The sequence below is a fragment of the Cordyceps militaris genome (genome assembly GCF_000225605.1).
Source record: "Cordyceps militaris CM01 unplaced genomic scaffold CCM_S00002, whole genome shotgun sequence".
Taxonomy (NCBI): Eukaryota; Fungi; Ascomycota; class Sordariomycetes; order Hypocreales; family Cordycipitaceae; genus Cordyceps; species Cordyceps militaris.
In genome coordinates, this window is record NW_006271970.1 from 2,509,132 (window position 1) to 2,528,245 (window position 19,114).

General features: G+C 53.3%; 10 protein-coding genes across 10 annotated transcripts; 5 read left to right on the forward strand and 5 right to left on the reverse strand.

Moving 5' to 3' along the window:
* Positions 1-523: 523 nt before the first annotated feature.
* Positions 524-1,252, forward strand: CCM_02711 (DNA-directed RNA polymerase I and III 14 KDA polypeptide; the record flags this gene model as incomplete). Its single annotated transcript, XM_006667863.1, has 4 exons — positions 524-718; positions 806-897; positions 969-1,045; positions 1,128-1,252. The coding sequence occupies 4 exons, from the start codon at positions 524-526 to the stop codon at positions 1,250-1,252; spliced, it is 489 nt and encodes a 162-aa protein (XP_006667926.1).
* Positions 1,253-1,520: 268 nt separating this feature from the next.
* Positions 1,521-2,288, reverse strand: CCM_02712 (NADH-ubiquinone oxidoreductase B14 subunit; the record flags this gene model as incomplete). The annotated part of the gene is made up of 5 exons (XM_006667864.1): positions 1,521-1,532; positions 1,590-1,700; positions 1,773-1,919; positions 2,101-2,162; positions 2,246-2,288. The coding sequence occupies 5 exons, from the start codon at positions 2,286-2,288 to the stop codon at positions 1,521-1,523; spliced, it is 375 nt and encodes a 124-aa protein (XP_006667927.1).
* Positions 2,289-2,630: 342 nt separating this feature from the next.
* Positions 2,631-2,990, forward strand: CCM_02713 (cell cycle control protein cwf14; the record flags this gene model as incomplete). The annotated part of the gene is made up of 2 exons (XM_006667865.1): positions 2,631-2,933; positions 2,982-2,990. The coding sequence occupies 2 exons, from the start codon at positions 2,631-2,633 to the stop codon at positions 2,988-2,990; spliced, it is 312 nt and encodes a 103-aa protein (XP_006667928.1).
* A 438-nt stretch (positions 2,991-3,428) lies between these two features.
* CCM_02714 (C2H2 type zinc finger domain-containing protein) lies at positions 3,429-4,268 on the reverse strand (the record flags this gene model as incomplete). The annotated part of the gene is made up of 2 exons (XM_006667866.1): positions 3,429-3,851; positions 3,912-4,268. The coding sequence occupies 2 exons, from the start codon at positions 4,266-4,268 to the stop codon at positions 3,429-3,431; spliced, it is 780 nt and encodes a 259-aa protein (XP_006667929.1).
* A 1,256-nt stretch (positions 4,269-5,524) lies between these two features.
* CCM_02715 (Telomerase activating protein Est1) lies at positions 5,525-8,546 on the forward strand (the record flags this gene model as incomplete). Its single annotated transcript, XM_006667867.1, has 3 exons — positions 5,525-5,565; positions 5,702-5,815; positions 5,882-8,546. The coding sequence occupies 3 exons, from the start codon at positions 5,525-5,527 to the stop codon at positions 8,544-8,546; spliced, it is 2,820 nt and encodes a 939-aa protein (XP_006667930.1).
* Positions 8,547-9,155: 609 nt separating this feature from the next.
* Positions 9,156-10,406, reverse strand: CCM_02716 (adenosine kinase; the record flags this gene model as incomplete). Its single annotated transcript, XM_006667868.1, has 3 exons — positions 9,156-9,655; positions 9,720-10,178; positions 10,355-10,406. 3 exons carry the CDS (start codon positions 10,404-10,406, stop codon positions 9,156-9,158), a joined length of 1,011 nt encoding a protein of 336 aa, XP_006667931.1.
* A 651-nt stretch (positions 10,407-11,057) lies between these two features.
* Positions 11,058-12,094, reverse strand: CCM_02717 (60S ribosomal protein L2; the record flags this gene model as incomplete). The annotated part of the gene is made up of 4 exons (XM_006667869.1): positions 11,058-11,183; positions 11,240-11,721; positions 11,839-11,946; positions 12,046-12,094. The coding sequence occupies 4 exons, from the start codon at positions 12,092-12,094 to the stop codon at positions 11,058-11,060; spliced, it is 765 nt and encodes a 254-aa protein (XP_006667932.1).
* A 744-nt stretch (positions 12,095-12,838) lies between these two features.
* On the forward strand, positions 12,839-15,214 carry CCM_02718 (uncharacterized protein; the record flags this gene model as incomplete). The annotated part of the gene is made up of 5 exons (XM_006667870.1): positions 12,839-13,297; positions 13,417-13,586; positions 13,643-13,772; positions 13,828-14,199; positions 14,261-15,214. 5 exons carry the CDS (start codon positions 12,839-12,841, stop codon positions 15,212-15,214), a joined length of 2,085 nt encoding a protein of 694 aa, XP_006667933.1.
* A 377-nt stretch (positions 15,215-15,591) lies between these two features.
* CCM_02719 (uncharacterized protein) lies at positions 15,592-16,204 on the reverse strand (the record flags this gene model as incomplete). The annotated part of the gene is made up of 2 exons (XM_006667871.1): positions 15,592-15,771; positions 15,833-16,204. The coding sequence occupies 2 exons, from the start codon at positions 16,202-16,204 to the stop codon at positions 15,592-15,594; spliced, it is 552 nt and encodes a 183-aa protein (XP_006667934.1).
* Positions 16,205-17,045: 841 nt separating this feature from the next.
* On the forward strand, positions 17,046-18,694 carry CCM_02720 (eukaryotic peptide chain release factor subunit 1; the record flags this gene model as incomplete). Its single annotated transcript, XM_006667872.1, has 4 exons — positions 17,046-17,081; positions 17,285-17,369; positions 17,453-17,502; positions 17,558-18,694. 4 exons carry the CDS (start codon positions 17,046-17,048, stop codon positions 18,692-18,694), a joined length of 1,308 nt encoding a protein of 435 aa, XP_006667935.1.
* Between the last annotated feature and the right edge of the window lie 420 nt (positions 18,695-19,114).

Sequence of the window (19,114 nt, forward strand, 5' to 3'; positions counted from 1 at the left end):
TTTTTTTTTTTTGTTTTTTTTGTTTTTTTGTTTTTTATATTAGCAGCAAAATCAACAAACCAAATGAAAAAGAGCTGCATGGTCGTTCGCTCCTTGGTTTCTCGGTGACTTGGCCAGTCAACTCGAACCGCAAACCTGTGGTGATCTTGTCAGCCAATAAGCCAAAAATATATGAGAAAAAGGCTCAGAAATAAAGTACACCAGCCAGGCTGAAATCACTCGAAATCAGAGCAACTATCAGATCTATCAGGCCTCTGTCCATAATAGATCGTTGCAACTAACAACCTCCACCACGAAAGCCCGGCCCCACTTAAATTTCGAACCTCACTCTCAAATTTTGTAGTCAACACTCGTTATCGATATCAAAATCTTGCTTTCGGTATTCTTCAACTGCCCTTGGAAGCAGACAATCGTCCACACATCTGTGCCGTCAAATCACAAACTGCAAACTTGACCGTGTGAATTTTCCCTCTTTCTTAATATCGTACCCAAAGCCATTCGCAGCAGCCAGCCCGCCGCCATCATGCCCGGCAGAACCAAAAAGGACGCCGCCGTGACCGAAGACGCCACCATGGAGGACGTTCCCGTCTCCGCGCAGGTCGAGGATGCGCTTGACGAGGAGATGCCCGAAAATGGCGCCGCAGAAGAAGAGGAAGATGAAGAAAAAGAGGAGGAGGAGGAGGAAGAGGAGGAAGTTGAAGCCCAGCGGGTCAAGATTGTGAGTTGAAGCCTGTTTGAAACCCGTTCAGATGACATGACGGCGAAAAATCCCGTCTCACAAACAACACTGACTGGATGATGCCAGCTGCCTGGCTCTACCGACACGGCTGCGTCGTTTGAGTTTATCGAAGAAGGCCACACAATGGGCAATGCCCTGCGGTACATCATCATGAAGAAGTATGTGCTGCAGCCCTCCTCCGGCCAGACCCAGACATGACTAACGTTTCCTTCTTTTCCCGTTCCAACAGCCCCGATGTCGAATTCTGCGCCTACACAATCCCCCACCCTTCAGAGGACAAGATGAATGTTAGAATACAAACATATGGTACGTATTAGCAGGGGAGGCCCCCCCTCCATTCAATCCAGGCTTGTTCGTCGGGGACCGAAGCTAACATTTCCCACCTTAGAGGGCACCGCCATCGACGCTCTCAAAAAGGGCCTTGACGACCTGCAGCAGGTCTGCGACGTCGTTGCCGACGAGTTCATTGCTAAGCGTGACCAGTTCAACGCCGACAATGGCATCGACAGGTAACCAGGCGGTTCAATGCGAGTTAGTTTTGTTTTGATGGTTTTTGGGTAACTTTGGAGCATCATATTTTAGGGCTTAATGTTGTTTTTGTATTCATTCATCTTATTTTCCCGTCGCATACAACGGGGATATAACAAGGTGGAAACAAATGAGACACTGCATGCGGCGCGAGCACGCCGGATGGTTCGCCAGGGTTGGTGATGCATTCGCTCGAGTCTAGGAATTAAATATATACACTGCAGTTTCGACGCAAAGGAACAATCACGTTCCTCTAGTTGCGGCCCTGAGAAACCTGTTAGCAATGATTGACAGACATATAAAAAAGACAAACATCTCATACCTGCAAGAACCCAGACATGAAGCTACTGGGCAGTCTCTCGTCTCCTCTAAAGTTCTCATCCTTGAAGTATCCCATGACGTGTGTGGTTTGCTTCCAAAAGTTCATCATCTCCTATACCAAACGTTCCATTGTTAGAAAAGTCTCCGTGTCGCATTGTTGCGTTGTGTTTGGCGCCTTTCGTACCTGGTACTCGGCATGCGACTTGAACAGGAGGACGTCGACGGCCGATAGCTTGCTGACGAAGCGGTTGCGCTCAAACTCCTGTCTCATGCGGTTGCGGATGACGGAGATGGGCATGGGCATGTTGTACATGGTCTGCACCTCGGGCGCCTGATTTATTTGTCCACAACGTTAGCAAATTTGTTCGCCTTTCCCACTGCGCTTCTCGTCTCGGGGCATGTCGCCGTTATCCTGGGCTTCGATCGCGCGGCGCTCATTCGCAAGAGGTTGCTCAATTGAATTCGGATTTGCGGCTCGACATTATGGTCCAAGGGAATTGCGAAAAACGTACTCCTCTTATCCACTCGCGGTAGGACGAAAGGACCCGGCGCTTGGCCTCTGCCCAGTTGGCGGCTGCGATTTCGATCATGTTAGCAAGTCGGCCCATGGAAGTCGCTGCGGCGCGGCCGCGGCGCCGGGACAGGGCGAATACGCACACTGCGCCGTCTTCTTGGCGAATTGAGTCGGGGTAATGGCCATGCTGGGCGACGGAGCGATTCAATGATGCTGGACGAGACCGGCTTCCGGAGCGTGGTTTTGGTCGAGTGTTGCTTAGCTTCGGCTGCAACCCGCGTCAGAATGGCTATAGATCACGTGCAGCCTCCACGCCACAGCAAAACCGCTGCGCGCGCCACACCAACCTATTTTTGCCCCTCCAGACGTGGACCAAGAGATAACGATGGGACTCGGCTGGCCAAGAAATCTACCCACCGGTTCACCCATTGAATAACGAAGCATCGCTCCCCCTTGTTCGCTGAGAAGCGCCGTGTCAATCGCATTTACGACGAGGACTCACGAGGCACCGCCCGGCCCGTTACCACGATGCCAGCCATACGCCACGCCTCGAAGCGCAAGCCCCCGCCAGAGGGCTTCAGCGACATCGAGGACGACCTGCTCATCTTTGCCAACAAGATGAAGGACGCGCAGAACAAGCCGCCGCCGCCAGGCCCCCGGTATAAGGCGCAGTGGGAGGTGTTTCAGATTTCGCACCAGCGCAGCCGCTACGTGTACGAGCTCTACTACGACAAGGAGGCCATCAGCAAGCCGCTGTACGACTGGCTGCTCAAGAATGGCTACGCGGACGCGATGCTCATTGCCAAGTGGAAGAAGCAGGGCTATGAAAAGGTATGTTTGTTGACTACGATGCACACTGTTGCTGGCACCTTTGTTTAGAGCGATTGATGCTAACGAGTTGCTGTCTAGCTATGCTGCCTCCGTTGCGTCCAGACCAAAGAAACCAACTTCAACAGCACATGCATATGTCGCGTGCCGCGCGCGCAGCTAAAAGAGGACCAAAAAGAAATTGAATGCAATAGTTGCGGATGTCGCGGGTGCTCTTCTGGCGACTGAATCTGTGTCTTGACTTGTTGCTTTTTCATACATAATCTGGCACAATTTTACACGGGCAGAATAGGACTGCTGCGTATTGCATCTTCACGGCGTTATTAGCGGTTTTCTTTGGGAATGGGAAAGGAAAGAAAATACACTACTTGATCATGATACACAAGGGGCGAATAGTTTGCTTATAACAGAAATGGCATGCGATTTCCGCAAATGCTGGTCGAAATTATAAGTGGTACAAGTCGTGAAGTCTGTCATGTCCCCGGGCCTGCCTGTCCTCTATTGTTTGGCAAAACCACGCCGATTTCTGGTGCCGAATTTAATCACTGCGGGAACAAAACGCAACGAAGCCATGCTGCCAGTGATGGCATCAATGTCATCGTCGACTTTGGCTGACGAGGTGGCTTGCTGCTGATCCGCGGCCTGGGACTCGGAGGGCTGCTCTCCCGCGCCCGGTGTCTTGCCCTCCAGCGTGGCGGCTCGCCGGCGTGCCTCTTTGGTCTGAGAGGCCGCCGAAGAGCTGCGTCGCCGTGATCTGCCTCCACCGCCGCCCTCGACGAGTAGCGATCGGCGGCCGTCGATGCCGTCGCGGGTCACGGCGAAGAAGAAGTTCTTTGGATAACTGTGTTTGTCAATCATGTGCATACGGCGCTTCTGCGGCGTCATGCATTTCCTATCGCAGCCCTCGACGAAGCAAGAATACTGTATTTCATAGCTTAGTTAGCTTTGCCGTTACAAAGACGGTGAGCAGATTGAATATACAGTATGGGCGCCCTGATCTCGCCGAACCCTGACAATGGGATCGTGCAATTCCTCAATATGTACCCCTAAAAGGTGCTCGCTGGGGAAGTTCTTGCGACATTGCAGACAGCGATTCGTGTGGTGGCTGCTGTAATGCACCTCATATGCGGTGTAGGAGTCAAAGGCCATTTCGGAGTGAGGCGGTAAGGAGCAGAGTATGCGAACTAGCGAGCTGCTTTCTGTGTCTACTTGGCCCACGGCCGGGTCGAGTTCTGTATATTTAGCAGCGTGTTGAAGACCAGAGGGAAGCATATCTCCATCAGGGCTGCCAGGATATGCAAGGTTTATATCCTCTTGGGGCTCTCGCGAACGCTTCATGCCGGCGTCGGTAGTGTGTAGTATTAGTGGGGAGTACCAGCAGATGCAGCTGGCGGAGGCTGGCAGGGTTGTATTACGTGTACCGGCTGTTCTTTTTTTTTGCCAATATTGAGTAGATGGATGATGATTTCGAAGAAGAGGAACGGCTGGTAGCTCGCGGATGCTTTCTTTGCTGGTGGAGATGAGTTGGTCTTTTGTAGATAGTTGTTATGTTATCGGGAGGCGCGATGCGATTCGCCTAACAGTGTATTTGCTCGTGTGAAACCAAGCGTTGCAGCAAGCCTGGTCGGAACACGACTTAGAAATAAAGAGGTGGGAGGTATCGAGCGGTACAAAGTTCTATTCGGGTAAGGCATCATACATCATTACCACCATACGACTGTGCTCAAAGACGCCAGGGGAAAGTGTGCCATGAACGCCTGAACGCACCTCAGCTCACGCGGCCAGTCATGCTCTTAGAGCCCGGGCTCAGTTGAAAAGAGGAAAGAAAGTACCTAGATGAAAGAATGAGGTGCAAAATCGATGGCCGGCCAGTAATGCCTGGCGGTGGTAACGGTGGCAATGGGCAAATCAGTCAGTCAGTCAGTCAACCAGTACCTAGTGTCAGTGGCATGCGGGGGCTGCAGATTTTATTCGCAGTGGCTGTTGCGGCGAGAAGCGCGCCGTGCCGTTCCTACCAGGTAGGTTCCTCCTACTAAGGTAATGAGACCATTGGAAAAAAAGCCGTGCTAAAAAAAAAATCATGGCCTAACCTGGAGGGGTCCTGACCCCCCGATTTGCTCTTCACATTGGCTTCAGTAGCCAAGTCATTATTACCTGTCTTCCCTTCTTCTTCCTCTCCTTCTACCTTCTTGTCCTGCCACCTTTGCCCTTTGCCGTCGCTTTCACGGCGCGCATATTTTGTCCTCGTTCTACTTGCATGTTTGCTGCTTCTCCTTTTCCCGCGCGCCTGCACAACCCTCTCTCCATGCTGCCGCCTTGCCTCACCACCGCTGCCGTTCCGTCTATTCGATTCCGGGCAGCACTCCGCCGCCGCCACGTTCCCAGCGCGAATACAAGAGTATGGTCAGCCCGGATATTCAGCTTCTAACATCCAGATAGCATGATTCGACAAACCAGTTGACCGGCTCACCCCCCCCGCGTTCCCCCCTTCCCGTACCGCGGTGCCCCCCCCTGGCCAGACTTGAGCACTTGTGTCCGCAGAAGCCCAGGCCACGATCCCGGTGTCCGCCAGCTGCACAGTCGACCAAGCAGTCATGGCCTCCAAAATTGCACCTCAGGCGAGCCAAACATGGCAGTGAGTAATAATTCCAACCCCCGAATGCAAGCGCAAGCTGCGGTTCTGTCGCGACTCTGCTTTGCGCGGTGTGTACGGATGCGACGCCATGGTGCCATACCCCTCCAGGTGCTGACTTTGCGATCCACCACCACAGCAACGCCTTGAAGCTTCGAAAACATCTTCTGAAGCAACTGGAAAAGATCAAAAACACAACCTCGTCAGGTGTCGATATTCCGCAGTTAGAAGCCGCCGACGGCACTCTTGAAAAGTGTGTACCCTAGGACTCGTTCCTTCGCCTAGTACACTACTTACCCGTTTGCTAACCCTACGCTAGATTCCGTCTTGCCTGCGTGCAAACCGTTTTCCTCGATTTCGAATACGCTGTCAGCGAGAATACCGACGAGATCCTATGGGGCTTGCACACGTCCATCAACTCTGAATACCGCCGCATTCTCAGCCGGTTGAAATCTTCGTCCCAAGCCGTCGAGCGCCGTAAAACCGAAAAGCTTTACATCAACTTTTTGCGCATAGCTCAAAAGTTTTATCAGGGCTATATTCAGCGTCTCTCGGCTCGATATGATATTCCCGAGCTCCAACGCGTTGCCAAGGGCATCGAGGTTGAACAAATGACAGCCAGTGATCTCATCAGCCCAGTCCCGTCTGAACTAAATGCAAAAGTGCTCAGGTCTTGTCATTCCACGCTGATCCGACTCGGTGATTTGGCCCGCTATAGAGTGCAGGCCAAACATAAGAATTCAGGATATGACATGGCCTTGACCTACTATACACTTGCTCAACATCTCTTGCCCAAGTCCGGATTTGCTTTTCATCAAATGGGTATCGTGAGCCTTGACCAGGGCAGTCACCTTGATGGTGTCTACCACTTTTACCGCGCATGGGCAATTAAGTTTCCTCATCCAAATGCCAAGTCCAACTTGGAAATGGAATTCAGATCTCTTCAACAGCCCGCGTCAAACAAATCCAAACATGCGTCCTCCGGCCCTCAAGATGCATTTATCATGTGGTTTGTGCGCCTGCATGCCCTATTCTACAAGGGCGAGGCCGCACCCCAGTATAAAGAGCTCGAACGGGAAGTCATTCATCGGCTTGAGATGGCCGCCACTAATGGGTCCTGTGGTGATGTTATCCTGAAAATGAGCTTCATCAACATTGCCGCGCAGTACATTGCTACAATCAAGTGCTCTGGTCAGTACCGCGTACATCCCCGCCGCCATCGCCACGAACAGCTGCCTAACATTGCAACAGAAAACAAGAATACCACCTCATTACAGTTCTACCAGTACATTTCCAACTTCAACATCAAATTTCTTGCGACTATTACGACGGTATTGGAGGAGAAACTTCAGGAAAACATGTCCGAGGCAGCTGACGATGAAACTGACAAGACCTCGGGTATCGCAGAATCACTACTTCCCGCTCTGCGAATTTACTCTATGTGGATTGCAGTATCGCGTCAAGAACTCTTCGCACAACCTGCTGCGACCGCTGACGGGTCACTGACTGGCGCCATGATGGACACAATGGCACGAGTTTTCACCCTCATGTGCGTGGAAACGTACAACAAGGAAAATTTGGTATCGTGCCCTTACTTGCTGCCTGAAGATCTTGACAATCTTGGCTTTCAACCGCTCAGCGAAACTACTGTCCCAGAGCCGTGCCGCTCGTTCTGCGAGCAGAATGGCAAAGTGAAACCCCATCTTTACTCGCCCGAGCAACGCTTGAGCCCGCAGGCGGAAAAACTGGCGCGGATTCTCGACATTTTACGCTGCGGCTATTTTCTTGCCGAGGACTCAACTGTGCCTCTATCGTGCCGTGTTGTTGAGAATTGGCTGCTTTTCGAGTATCAGCCTTCTCAGCACCAGCCAGAGCCACTTGTGGAAGCGCCAGTACCAATATTGCGCAAAGAAACGGCGGCAACTTCCAGCGCCATACATGTACAGAAACGCCGTTCAGTACATACCAACCCCCAGGAACACCGTCACGACAGCCCCAACCCATCGAGCGGCAAACAACAGGAGGTTGTTACAGTATTACCGAAGCTTCCTACAGCCCCGCCAGCCCCCGCCAACCAGGATGGCGAAGTCGGCGACGCAGAGAGCACCGTTATCAATATGCTCGCACCTTTTCTGAAGCCTCCCACACCGCAGCCACACCCGGGTCTACGCGAGATCGAACCCCTTTCATCGTACGCGGCCCAGCGCAACTCTGCTGCTGGAGACTTGCTCAACACCCATCAACGCCAGTTGGACCCCAGCCCAACGCGATCGATCCCTTCGGGCAAGTTTGAGCCCCTACCATGGGAGTGGTTCAACACACCCAAACCTGTCCGCGGTGACAACTCGCCCCTGTCCGCCGCAGGCATGTCCCCCATCACGCCCGGCATGCCCCTAGGCAGGTTTGACGACCCCTTCTCCGTCCCCTCGACGCCCAGCCGCGCAGCCATGGACATTTCCGCGACCGGCAGTCACTTCCCTCGCGTCTACAGCCACGGCAACATGCGAGCCGCGGCCGCAGACATGGGCATTAACCTGAGCGGCGGCTCCACGGCTGAGCACGCGCATCGCTCCGCGCTCCTCCAGAGCTTTGCGGCGGCAGCGGCAACTGGCGTGCGACCACCGTCCACGAGCGCCACGCCTGGCGCGCGCACCTCCCCGTTTAGCCACTGGGGAGGCGAGAATGCCGCAGGCGCCGGCGGTGGCGGACACCGGCACAGCGGGCTGAGCGCCCCGCCTGGCCTGCCCGCTCCGGAATCGATGCCCCATTCATCGTCGGCCGGTAGCCTGTCGCAGTTTTCTCACCCAAGCAGCATGTACCACGGCACGCCGGGTCCAGCGGTTGCAAATTATGGCATCGGCGGGCATTATCACTTTCAGCAACAACAGCAGCAGCAGCCGTTGCGGAGGCTCTTCCAAGCGGATACTACGACCTCTTCCTATGACGAAGCTATTCTTCGCGCCGCATATGAAGGCAGAAATTGAAGTGTCATGTTTTTTTGCAACCGATTTTCTTCCACCTTCATCATCGTCACGAGACTGTAGCCTGCACACCATTTCGCAACCAGATGCGTCATGGTTCATCCGAAGAAGCGACTGCTTTTGTTGTATATGAAAAAAAACGAGAGATATTCTAAAAAAAGGAAGATGCACGTATTGTATCGGAGATCGTGGAGGATGCCGAACAAATTTCCCCATGCGAAAGCGTGTGATGATGGGAGTACGCTCCATGGATGCAAAACGCCGTTGTTGAAACCCGTTTCCCGCAAAATCAAAAGACACTTACCCTCAACGCCAAGCGAATGTGTTGCCCCGCTTGCCATGGAATGCTCACGTTCGCATCCCAGAGCCAAGAAATAACGAGGCGCCGATTTTATACGCTTAGGATGACTTGTAGGTCTGCTTGGGGAAAGGATACCTGTAGGAGAAGAAGGAGGGATGGGTCAACACTCTGAAAAGAAGCGGAGGGAGGCGGAGTTGTGCAGATATGACAAGATGCATAGATGACATGTTATGACTTGAAACGAAGACGAAGCGAATTATATCAAGCCATATGCCTTCTCAGAATGCAAAGTAATGAAAAAGAGGGTCAACTTACGAAGGTCCAAGTTCCTGGATGCTCAGACGAGCCAACCACTGGCCCATGTCGATGGATTCCTCGAGAGACTTGCCCTCGACGATACCAGCCAGGAGACCGCCAGCAAAAGCGTCACCAGCACCGTTGGTGTCGGTGATGTGAGCCGCGTCAATGGCGTGGACAGGGAATTCCCTGACACCCTGTCCCCCCTGGATGGCGACGAGTGTGGGTTCGGTGCCCTGGGTGACAATGGCGATACGCTTGCGCTTGCCGTTCTCCTTGGGGAGGTTAGCAAGATGTTGGGCGACGTCCTTGGGCTCCTTGGAGGCGAGACCGTGAGCCTCGGCGTAGGAGGCGGCCTCGGTTTCGTTGCCGATAACGTAGTCCCAGTAAGGGGCGCTGGCGTCAACGGGGTCCTTGAAGAACTGGGGGATGAAGGGAGCCGAGAGGGATAGGACAAAGATCTTGTTCTTCTCGGCCGCGTTCTTGGCCAACTCCATGATGGCAGCAGGGCAGACTGTGGAGCGGTCAGTACGGTGAATCGGCATGGCATATGAAAGATAGTAGATGCTAAGTCGTACCAGTGAAGTGGAAGCCACCAATGTAGAAGACCTCGGCCTTCTCGACCAGAGCCCAAATCTCGGGCCTCTTCAGGTGGTCGAGGTCGTAGTGGTTGGCGGCGCCGAGGTCGGTGCACAGGGAGCGGTTGTGGCCGGTGATGACGACGCCGCAGCGGCCGGTGGGCTGCTTGGGATCGACGCGGTACTCGACACGGAGGCCTGCGGCCTTGACGGCATCGTGGAGGGTGGCGGCGTATTTGTCGTCACCGACACCGCCGAGGTATACGACGCTGTTGGGGGGAAGGACATACTGCGCGCCGCGGGCGCTGTTCTGGGCGGCGCCGCCAGCAATCAGTTTGGCCTCGTAGTTGTTGAGGAGGTCCTCGTAGAGGGGGACGTGCTTCTCCTCGGCGAGGATGGCGTCGTTGGCCTTGAGCTCGTACTTGTCGAGGAGCTCCTGGTTACCGACGGCCTGGATGTCTGCATGGATTACGTGTTAGGAAATCAAGGAAAAGTCTTGGAGATCAAGAAAAGCTGCCGTGGAAAAGCCTCGTTTCGGCAGAGGAGGCCTCGACCACCCCCGCGGGCTTTTCTTCCCTGGGCGACGTTTGATGTATTGGCGCAGGAAAAAAGCTGAATGAATTGGATTCACGCACCGAGGAGAGGGTTCTCCAGACAGAGAAGAGAGTATTCCTTGACGGGAGCCATTTTGGAGTATACAATATTGTGAAATTGCTGTTCGGGTTTCGGTGCTGGAGGTTCAAGCTTCAAGGAGGGGCAGAGGGCAGATTTTCTTATAAGGTATGGCGGGGTCGCAAGTACCTGGCTGGTGCCGCGCTGGAGGGTACGTACCGTGCCGTCAATTGGCTTGCCGACACCCAATTGAGTTACTCCGTACCAGGTACATAAGTACAATATTGAGATATTACAGCGCCGCAAAACGGATGGTAGTGGTCACTTGTTCAAGAGTGTTCAAGAGAGGCAATCAATATCTTTGTATAGTGACTTTACACAAGTGACATGACTGTTAGATGCATGTACGCCTGTAACGTAGATTGATACATACACATCATGATGCTCATATTCCAACTCCGTCGAGCACTGCAGTTCCAAAGCACGCACCACCGGTCTTGAAACCGCAATGGTCCATACCTAGTCGCTGACTCTTTTGTCGCACCACCATGCGAGGAGATGCGTAGAACAAAGTAAATGATTTTTTGGAAGTGCGCTAAAATGTCATCCATTGTACTTGCTTTTGGTTCTATCATACTACTTCCTTCAGCAGTACCATCCATAGATGTAAGCACGCCACTATAACACCATCCCAATGAGACCATGAAATCCAGACATCGCCCTGCCTTACTCCTTCGTCTTCTGGGTACCGCGCAGCAGACCTGTCCTGCGGGCGGCGATGAGACCGGCCTTTTGACCCTGGGCGGCGTAGCGGGAAATGGTAGAAGCCTTACCAATATGTTGGTGGTTACCCTGTTACGAGTGTCAGCGTTACAATTCACAAATCTGTGGTTTCCTGTAGTACGTACACCACCGTGGGGATGGTCGACGGGGTTCATGGCCACACCACGAGTCTTGGGCCAGCTGTTGCGCTTGACGGCGAACTTGTGCTTGGCGCGAGAAGCCTTGAGGAGGGGCTTGTCGGTACGGCCACCACCGGCGACGATACCGATCATACCACGGGAGCTTGAGTGGACGACCTTCTTGGCACCGGAAGGCAGCTTGATACGGGTCTTGCCCTCGTCGGGGTTGTGGCCAACAACGGTGATGTAGCCACCAGAAGTACGGCCGAGCGTGCCACGGTCACCGATCTTCTCCTCGACGTTGGAGACGACGGTACCCTCAGGCATCTCGCCGAGGGGGAGAATGTTGCCGACGGTAAGGGCGGCCTTCTTGCCGGCATAAATGAACTGGCCAGTGTACATGCCCTCGTTGGCAATGAAGGTCTCGGAGACCTGCTTGTACTTGTAGGGGTGACGGAAAACGACCTTGGCGAGGGGAGCACCGCGACCTGCGAATCACACCTGTGTCAGCTTCCTTGTTTCATCTTCTCGTTCCCAATCGCATGAGCGGAGGCGTCTTGTTGTTCCTCGTCCTTCGTCGTCGATTGTTGCCAGGGTTCACTAACCAGCATCGTGGATGATGTCGCGGACTACACCGCGAACGTAGCCATGGCGCTCAGCGTAGTCGAGAGTGCGGAACTTGGCGGGGTTCTTGTTCAGGCGCGTGTTGGCCGCTGTTCCCAATGATTAGTACATGTCGGTAAGCGATTGTCCGCCGATCGTCGACTTGTTCGAAGCCGTCGTCGAAATTTCGGTTGTCGGGGAGGACTGACTGAAGATGGAGCCGCGGCCCTTGCGCTGGTTGCGAATAACTCTGCCCATGGCGACTCGTTTGCTTCGAGTTGATGTTAGTGGCGAGTCGTCCAGGTGCGTGGGTTCAGGATGCCAATTACCTATCTCTTGCCGCTTGGTTGTTTGACGGGAAGCCCTGGCGTTCGCTTGCAGGCGACGTAATTTTTGTGTGCGGGCCCTCTCCGCCTGTAAAATGGCAGCCCTTACCACGTGACTGTGGCGGAACCGTGGATAATTTCAATCTCACTGCTTGTGGGTCTCAGCGCCTTGTTTGTTCCTGAGCTATGGGCCCTGTGGCTAGTGCGTCTAGTAAATCACGTGCAGCTCAAAACATCTGTGGCTTTGGGAGATCGCGTAAAGTGTTTCGGTAGCCTGGCGTGCTTCGGAAACGCAGCCTTTGATCTAAATATCAAAGTCTCACTCACGGTTGGCAACTCAGCGCTTCCAGGTAATTGCCTCCTCATATTTCCCGATAGCCATTCACGGGAGTTGCCTTCCTTTCAAATGCAATTCTATCTTGGCATTGTGTTTCTCTGACCAAGCTCTACTGTTGCGAACAGTTGTTTGCACACTGCAGCCTTTTTGACTTTAAGTACCTTTCACAACCCGTAGCAGCAGCGTTCATGGTGCTCCAGGACACAGGAAAATAAACAATGCCGCATCATCTCACAACCCTCTCGGTATTCACTCCGTGCGACTAGTTGCAAGCCCTCACAGCTGCTCTAGTAACCAGGATGATTGTATTTGAGCCTTGCGACGAAATCATTCATAGAAATGAACGCATTGGCAGTGGAAATTGTAGAACTTAGTGTATCATTTCAGTGGTATTGGCTAGGTCACTGGCCAGAGTGGCCTATGAGCGCTGGCGCGTTAGATTTCGCGGGTCCCGTCGACGCGGTTGCTCTTAGTCGCATGCCACGCCTCACATCCGTAACTCTGCACTCCTTGTCTCTTGCAACCCCAAACAGTCAGAAGGAGGCTGCTGAAGCTCGCAAAATGCCCTCCGACAATGATTCGTCAGATCTCTCGTCGCTCTCGTCCCTTTCACCGGTTCCATCCGATGATGAGCTCGATGCCGGCCACGACGGCGGAGCGCCGCCCAAGAAGGGTGGTATTATGAAGTTCTTCTCCAAGGTATCGGAGCAATCGCCTAGATCGCCATCGCCCCCCCCGAGGAAAAGATCACCATCACCCACGCACGAATATGTGCTCGCAGATAATCCTGACATTGCTGTATGTGCTTCTGCCGTTGGAGCTATTGCGACCCATTTCCGCCCGCGAGCGGCATGGGCCTACTGCTAAATGCAAACTTGGCCACTGCAACCGCTAGGAGCTTGTGCTAACCAAAATAGTTCATTGTCATGTTTAGAAGCCGATTTACCGATGCGCTGCCGAAATCACTTGCGAATTTTGGTCCTCAGGAGCTGGAACGCGATGTTGTTGAGCCCATCCCGGGAGATCGCGCAGAGCACTTTCTGTGCGCGCTACTGGGGCTGCTGTTGAATCGCAAACAGGACGTCAAGTATGAACAAACGCGAAACTTGTCTACTTGATAACAATGCTAACTGTCGATCACAGACCTGGGCATTACGGCAGGGCGCTGGAGGACGCGCTCGCGTCGCACAAGGGCCAGTGGCCGGCATCATGGGAGGACAAGAGCCCATTGTCAGGTGGCGGTGGATTCAACACTATGAACCCTACAGAAAGAGTACGCGCGAACCCACGAAATCATTCGACGAGTGCTAACAGTGCTATCTTGCTAGCTGACCCTTCTCCGAACATTAATCCTCTGGACCATGGCCTCCTCTGATAGCGTCAAATCCATAATAAATCAAGCTTACAAGCAAAACCGACACGAGGATGATTTGAACCAACCCCGCGCAGTTCAACCCTGGGGATCCGACGGCGATAAAAGAAGGTACTTCTTAGTGGAGGGCCAAGATGACACTGCTTTCCGCGTATATAGGGAAAGCAACCCTGCCGGAGCGAACCGTACATGGTGGAGCGTTGCTGGTTCGATTGAGGAATTGAGGTCACTAGCTGAAAAGCTCAATACGAAGGACGGTGGCCCCAAGGCAAAAAAGCTGAGCAACAAGATGTCACAGGCGATTCCTCGTTTCGAGGCTGGCGAAGAGGTGCGTATTCGAGGAGAAGTCCCGAAGCAGCGAATAGATGCTGACGTGACTGCAAATACAGAAGCGAAGGCGCCGGGATTACCGCCTATTGCGCAAGGAACAATTCAAGAGACCAGAGCCTGGCTTTTCAATGTACGAAGGCAGGACTCGTGGTAAGCGCGTCAAGTATACATACTCCGACGACGAAGATATATTCTATTCCGATTCGACCAACCGCCGATCTGCACGCAATACCGGCGCGAACACTCCCGCAGAGACTGGCCCCCTCACAACAGCCAGTGGGCGTCAGATTCGTGCACCTCCTCGAATGGCGGCCGGCGATGACAGCGCAGCTGCGAGCGTCCAAGATGACTTCTCTGAGGCTGACCGAGAAGGTTCCGTTGGAGTGACCGGTAGATCGCGGCGATCAGCGGGAACTGGCACGGCAAATGGTCGGGCTGATACTAATGGCCGTGGCCACAGCCTCAGGCACTCTATGGACTCGGAAGACGCTGTGAGCGAGGCTGATTATGGGGACGACGAAGAAGATGCGGAGGCACAAGTTCCGGAGGACGAGGACGAGGAAGAGTACGAGTTTGACGATGATGAAGTTATGGTTGATGACGATATTGATGACAGCCCAAAGAGCCTGGTGGTCAAGCTGGCAATCACGTCACCGAATCTGAGAACTGCGCTCACCCCCATTGATCCGGTGCCAAATGCACTACCCACTCCCGAGGTGGAGGACCGAAAACCGGCGCTGGCTGAGGCCTCAGCCAATGCCGTCCTTGATGTCGTCATGAAAGACTCTCCCGCGCTTGAGGCCGAGAACGAAAAGAAGTCAGACCTGCTGGCTGAGAAGTCGGCAGAGCAACCGTCACACAAGTTGGATGATCAGGCTGATCAACCCGAGCTAGGCACAGCGCCCGCCAGCTCAGTTGCTATTTCTTCGGCGTCGCTTGCGTTTCGTGGCAGCCCCGAGAAGAAGCATGTGAAGCCAGCTATATTGCCAGACATTCTCAAAACACCTCAATAAGGCTCGGTTAGGGTTGTGCGAATTTGTGCGTTCTGTTTCAAATGTCTCACGGTTTGGAGTTTGGAATGCATGTAGAAAGTATCTAAGAAGGGGAGGATACACACCTTTTTTTGGGCGAACCTATGTCATATTAATGATGGTAATAAGCTATGATAGAAAAGGGCCAGTTTCTGAAGCTGGAGCAGATTACATATGGTTGATTATCTGGCGTATGAAAATGGCATTTTCAGTTTTGAGCAACCTGGGCACGGGTGTCGAAACAGGCAAATGTGACTATGACCGTTTAAGCAGGCAAGGTGATGGATCAACGCTAAATGGCATTGTGTAGTGGGAAAGCAATGCCGAGATATTAAGAACGCAAAAACATATAGGCTACATCATCTGCGATAGTGGCGATGCTGGCCATCGCTGGGGACCGTCCAGTTGTTGATGCCGTACCACCATCTACGGACACGGGCACCGGCGGTGTCGCCATGGAGTTTGGCATTGCGATTCCATTCCTGCCAACCGCAAAGAACGAGGTTGTAGATAAGACCCTGAGCTAGAGGCATGATGACCTGGGTGATTGTGTTAGCCGGGGGGAGAAAAGTCTAGAACTGGGTTGGAACAGGAAAGTACCTGATCTCGTGTTGTGATAAGAGCAATCTTCCACCATGTGTCGGCCGAAGCGATGCTCTTGAGGTAGCTCTGCTCGAAGCGCAGGTCGGGTAGAGGCGGCAAAGCTTGTCGTTGGCGGCGTGGACGCTTGAGGACACTGTATGGGATATCATCCTCGTCGTCGTCCATGTTGTCGAGCTGATCGGCGCTACTGCTCCGCAGCAGCGCGTCGTACTCGTACTTTTCGTTAAGAATCTCCTTGTCGTCAGCAGCAGTGCCGGGCGCCATATCAAGGGCGGGGTCTGGATGGCTTCGGATATGGCTTGCTTGCAAGGTGCTTGCAATCTCGGTCGGCAGGTCTGCTAAGAAGGGATCTTGTGAAGCGGAAGCCATGATAGCGGGATATGACGATGGCTGATGGAGGACGATGCAGCGTAGATTCGCGAGACGCGCTTACCGCCCGTTACAGGACAGTCAAAAACGTCGTCAACAAATTTTTAATGGCTGCAGAATAGTTGCAAAGGCAAGATCGGATGCGCAATGGACGTGATGGTGTTGTCGAGGGTGGTTGTTCGGTACAGGTCAAACTCGGAGGCTTATTGACTTCGGCACTTGGTGCAGCGATCCATTGCAGCTCGAGTGGCTCACCTGCGCCTGAGCCACAGCAGCCACACACAAGTTGGCAGCTCAGACCAGGCACAGCCGCAGATTTGTGGACCATTCATCTTACCTTACAGCACACCTGCCAAAGCAGAGCGCAAATATGTGGTGATAAGTGGCCAACTCAGTACTTAGAATATGGGTCAGTAGTCCTCATTGAGAAGTGGCGGGTAGCAGTGCATTTGTTTCTTGCGCGCAGATAGGCAGTTCCGAGAAACAGACTGGTGCCTTGCCTGGATGGAGAGGTCAGGTACCTACATACCTACCTACCTACCCCTAGCCTACTAGGTACCTATGTACTAAGGTACCTTCGTAGTGAAGTGACGTACAGGCCAGCCCAGCGCATCCACAGTACAGCCATGTCCAACCTTCCAGCGGCTAACTCCGCTGAAAAAATTCTGGTGCTGGCCTCTTGGGGCCAAAATTGAGAAGCCCTCCCGACTTTGAACAAAACACATCTTCTTTGGAACAATAGTTAGGCGTCACTACCCCCTCGTACACGCCCTCTGTTCATACCCTTGGTTTTGTTCGAGGAGAAGCGGCTGCGCATTTGGACCACCAAAATACCGTCAACATGAACAGCGAGCAGAACGGCGAGGCCGAGAGAAACGTATGTGCAAATTGCCCCTCGTCAACCCCCCTCTGTGTGCGCTCCTGTCTGCGGGCGGGAAATTTTACGCGCCAGACCTTTTTTTTTTGGCGATGCCCCTCATCGTCGTCAAGCCTGCCCCGCGCTGCGACGACGCGGCACACGATTTTTGAGTACGAAAATCAGGACGAAAATGGCTGATCTGTGGTTGTTGCCCCCATTAGATTGAGATCTGGAAGATCAAGAAGCTCATCAAGCGTCTTGAAGCTGCCCGTGGCAATGGCACATCCATGATTTCCCTCATCATCCGTACGTTCACGCTCCGCCTCCCTCGTCGCTGCCTGGCGCCTGCAACTTTTGGAAGCCCGAAACCTGACTCTCATCGTTCTTAGCCCCCAAGGATCAAGTCTCTCGAATTGCCAAGATGTTGGCTGAAGAATATGTACGACCGGCCTCCCCATTCTGCCGCCAAATCCCGATCGCTAACTTGCGCGCAGGGCACGGCTTCCAATATCAAGTCCCGAGTCAACAGACAATCAGTCCTGTCCGCCATTACCTCCACCCAGAGCAGACTCAAGCTTTACAACAAAGTTCCCCCGAATGGCCTGGTCGTCTACTGTGGTGAAATCCTGACCCAGGAGGGCAAGGAGAAAAAGGTCAACATTGACTTTGAGCCCTTTAAGCCCATCAATACCTCTCTCTACCTCTGCGACAACAAGTTCCATACCGAAGCTCTCGCCGAGCTGCTCGATTCCGACCAAAAATTCGGCTTCATCATTATGGACGGTCACAGTACCCTCTTTGGTACACTCAGCGGCAACACCCGCGAAGTCGTCCACAAATTTTCCGTCGATTTGCCCAAGAAGCACGGCCGTGGTGGTCAGTCCGCCCTGCGTTTCTCTCGTCTGCGTGACGAGAAGCGTCACAACTACGTTCGAAAGGTTGCCGAAATTGCAGTTCAAAACTTCATCACCAACGACAAGCCTAACGTTGCCGGCCTCGTCCTCGCCGGTTCTGCGGATTTCAAGAACGACCTCAACCAGTCCGACATGTTCGATCCCCGTCTGCAAACCAGAGTCATCAAGGTTGTTGACGTCTCTTACGGTGGGGATAACGGTTTCAACCAGGCTATCGAGCTGTCCTCGGAGACCCTCGGCAACGTCAAGTTTGTCCAGGAGAAGAAACTGATTGGAAAGTACTTTGACGAGATTAGCCAGGACACCGGCAAGATTTGCTACGGCATTGATGACACTCTCAAGGCACTCGAGCTTGGTGCCGTCGAAACCCTCATTGTCTTCGAGAACCTCGAGATCAACCGATGGGTCCTCAAGGACAGCACAGGCAAGGAGTACGTCCTCAACTTCACCAAGCAGCAGGAGGCTCTCAACAAGGACAAGTTCCTTGACAGCGCTACCGGCCAAGAGATGGATGTCGTCAACCAAGGCTCCTTCCTCGAATGGGTCGCCGAGCACTACAAGGACTTTGGTGCCACTCTTGAATTCGTTTCCGACCGCTCCACCGAAGGCAACCAATTCGTCAAGGGTTTCGGTGGTATCGGGGGTATTCTACGCTACAAGGTCAACTTTGAACAGTTGGCTGACGATTCTGACGATGACGACTACTACGACGGTTAGTTGGGTGGCCTACACTTCTCACCTGAGAATCACAAGATTGCTGACAAGACTTAGATTGACCTGTGGATACCCTCGTGGACAACGAGGGCGGTTCTCAAGTTCAAACGTCTACAGACGATAACACCAACGACTGGCGTCATGAGGCTCCCCGGTCCAGCGCGGCTCCGCCGTCTGTTGCCCAAAGGCGATCGACGGCGTTCAACGGCGCCCGGCCGGCTCACCAAAGCCACCAGGCGTCTCGACCAAGCCCACTGCGAGCAATGATGTCGACGAATTGAATTTGATCAAAACCAAATTGAAGGTATGACCTCATACTCGAGACACATATTTCCGCTTTGGCTTTTATGCTCACGCTGTTGGTTAGATGACCAGCCTCTTTGCCACATGATGAATGAGTGAATTATTGATGGCATTGGGACT